Source organism: Crinia signifera, chromosome 4, assembly GCF_055691185.1.
Source record: "Crinia signifera chromosome 4, ASM5569118v1, whole genome shotgun sequence".
NCBI classification, from domain to species: domain Eukaryota; kingdom Metazoa; phylum Chordata; class Amphibia; order Anura; family Myobatrachidae; genus Crinia; species Crinia signifera.
In genome coordinates, this window is record NC_139220.1 from 282,918,298 (window position 1) to 282,921,727 (window position 3,430).

General features: G+C 38.2%; 1 protein-coding gene across 1 annotated transcript; it reads left to right on the forward strand.

Moving 5' to 3' along the window:
* The first annotated feature begins 2,072 nt into the window (after positions 1-2,072).
* LOC146073092 (olfactory receptor 8G17-like) lies at positions 2,073-3,011 on the forward strand. Its single transcript, XM_083180272.1, has one exon. It carries the CDS (start codon positions 2,073-2,075, stop codon positions 3,009-3,011), a length of 939 nt encoding a protein of 312 aa, XP_083036398.1.
* The last annotated feature ends 419 nt before the right edge of the window (positions 3,012-3,430 follow it).

The following is a 3,430-nucleotide window of genomic DNA, read 5'->3' on the forward strand; positions in this document are numbered from 1 at the left end:
CGACTGTCTGCATATTAACTGCATACTGTTTGATTTGGGTGCTAGTGCACCAGGGTGCTGTACATCTCTGTGTACACTGGGAAGTTTAGTGCAGAGAATGGGGAACAAGGTGAGGGGGACTTGACTGTTTTGTTTGTACTAGGTTCCACAATTTCTGATGATTGCTTTGTCAATGCCTTGGATCATTTCTTCAGGACCATTTATTGTATTATTATCTCCTTATTCTGAGACATACAGCATTTGAATGACATAGGCTTTATCAAGCACACTTAATTGTATTAATTATTGATATTTGAACATTTAGAGTCTGTAGTTATTGTTGCAATTCATAAACTCTAGCTTATTTCATTTGATCCGTTAAAATTAGTTTATTTTTAATAATTGTATTCATTTTAATTGGTTTCAATTTAATTTTGTCTTGTAATCCTCCTGTGTATACACACCTGACCTAGAGACACACAAAGGAACTATTGTCTCATAGGAATTCAGAGAATATAAATACATCATACAGAGAATCATTTCCCACTATTATTACATGAAGTGCAATCTTACTGTGTGTTTTATGACGTCTCTTGAATCTGTTGAGCCATTTATTACAATGAATGCTAAGATTGTGAGCAGAGGTGGGTGAACATAATTTACAGGTAAGATGGGAATCAGACTGGATAGGGCAAGGCAAACACAGTAAGAAACTGGCAAACACATTTAAAAATCAAATCTCATTTAAAATTATATTATAAACAGCTACAGGATATAAAAAGAATTTAATGTATTTACTAACAGCAGATATTTCCAAAATATTTTGTAGGGAAAAACATATTCATATTGCATAATTCCTAGTATACAAGAGTATACATGGCTAATAAAGTTTCTGATTCTGACAATATAGCCCTGTTTCTCACAGCACAAACTGGGCATGGTGCCGATTTTTACACTTATTCCTGGCTATAGTTATTGCAGCGGAATTAAAGGCCTGGTGCAACCTACGTAGGTTTTATAAACACGATTTTGCAGTCTGTATTGAACCTCAGATGATGATTTACAACCTGTAATTGTCATACTGCCTAAAGGTGCCCATACACGCACCGATTTTGTGTGCTGTTTGTTTTGAACTTCAAGCTGCCATGGGATTTTGGCACTTGAAGTGGATGCGATGCGATGTACTGTACTTTGCGGGTGCGATGTGGTGCGATGCGATTTCAGCCTCTTTTTTTTTTTTTTAAGTTAATAGTTACTAATGGACATCGCATCGCATGTACTCCAAAACTGATGCGATGCAATAAAGCACAAAAAGTACTGCCTGCAGATACTTTTTTTGTGCTTTACAATATTGTACCCACAGGGACACGCATCGCATCCCCGCAGGTACACGGTGCGATTTAAGCTGATGCGATGTGTTTTGAACTTTAAAAGTTCAAAATGCATGCTGAAATCGCAGCGTGAATGGGAACCTTTAGCCCTTTAACTCCCAACATGCTTTGGCAGTTTTAGGCTTGTCAGGACTTTTTTGTTCCCGACAACAGGGGAGCATTAAAGCAAGACAAATATCATGTCATGGTAACCAAAGCTGCCGGATTACTCTATATTGCATCAGACAGAGGGAATGTGATATTGCTTTTGAATTACATTATTAAATTCACCTTGATTTTGGTGCTTTGCCCAATTCATATTTGGGGGATGTATTTAATGTCTGGAAATAGATTCTTGATTTGACCCAAATCAAATTGGGATCGATTCGCCCCCTGTGAATACCCCTTTACACTTTCCTTCCTTTTTTTGAGGATGTGTTTTTGTTTTTGTCTGTGTTATTTATTTATTTATTTATTTATTTAACTAAAAAGTAGATTGGTTACACAATAACTAAATGATCCCACCTTTTGTGGAAGAGGGTGTTATTCTGCCTCTGTAAACATGTGTTTCCTTAAATTCCTATTCAGGGGAAAATTGTACAGTGTTTTGTCCAATTAAGGAAAAGTTGCATGAAGGCAATGTGATTTGACTAGAAAAGGAAAAAAAGTGTGAGTTACAGATGTGCAGTTCGGTTCCGTTCATAACGGGTACCTAGTGTGATGATGGAGCACAGAAATGTCAGCAGATTGTCGGATTTCCTCATTGTTGGGTTCTCGGACTTCCCAGACTTACAGATCCCACTACTTTTGTGCATTCTCTGTGTTTATATTATTACATTATCTGGCAACTTCCTCCTTATTATACTGATCTGTTGGAGCCCCTCGCTCAGCACCCCTATGTACTTCTTCTTGTGCAATCTCTCATCCCTTGATATTGTCTACACGTCTGTCACCTGCCCCAAGCTGATCCGCATATTCACCACCACCGACTGGAGAATTACATTTCTGCAATGTATCATTCAACTTTACTTCTTCATAGCTTTTGGGAGCACTGAATATTTCCTGCTAACCGTGATGTCCTACGACCGCTATGTAGCCATTTGCAGACCCTTACATTACACGTTTATCATGAGCCGAAAGCTGTGTATATTGGGGGCCACATGTTGCTGGCTGGGCGGGATCTTCGCTTCCATTCCTATCGCAGCTGTCGCAACCACACTTGACTATTGCCGCTCCAATGTAATTAATCACTTTTTTTGTGACATCACTGCACTCATTAATCTGGCATGTGGCAACAAGTCAGTTATACAGACTGTAATACTCATTCAGGGAGTTATGCTGGTGATGACATCTTTCATCCTCACTCTCATATCCTACATTCACATTGTGTCTAGTATAATGAAGATCCGCACGTCAAACGGCAAATACAAGACCTTCTCCACTTGTGCTTCCCATCTCTCCACCGTCAGTTTTTTTTATATCATAGTGTTTGTATTGTACATGAGACCATCGTCCGCAGTTTCATTAAGTCAGGGCAAAGCATTAACTATGTTATATGTGTATATTATCCCCATGATGAACCCGGTGGTATACAGCTTCAGAAATCAAAATGTCAAAGCAGCTTTGAAACAGTTCTTTATAATTAAGAGGTTTGTTTCCTAAAGTGGGCAATGCCAGCTTGTATTGACTAGAAATGACTGAATTGTCCATTTCTTGGTTTCTGAAATCGTTTGGTCTATGAGGCAAAAATATGATTTTCATGGCGCCAATAAACAAAATATTGGCCAGTAGAGGGAACCCAACCAAACCATTTGTTGTGTTCACCAATAAGACTTTTGGAACTGTCTTAGTAGGGCAGCCGATATGGTGCATACACAGTGAACAATATTGTTCAGTGACGTCACCAGGACCCACGGAACATGCAGGTCTTTTGACTATATAGCCAAACTGGGAAAAAAAAGAAGCAGCACTTTTTTTTTCCAATGAAAACACAAGCAAATGCTTTTAAAAGAGCTTTTTACTTCAATAATTGCATAATTATACATACAAACAATCATAAAACTGTAAAATAGAAACAATAA

Bases quoted from the DNA above. Each gene is read 5' to 3' on its own strand.
- LOC146073092 (XM_083180272.1), top strand. From the start codon at position 2,073: ATGGAGCACAGAAATGTCAGCAGATTGTCGGATTTCCTCATTGTTGGG.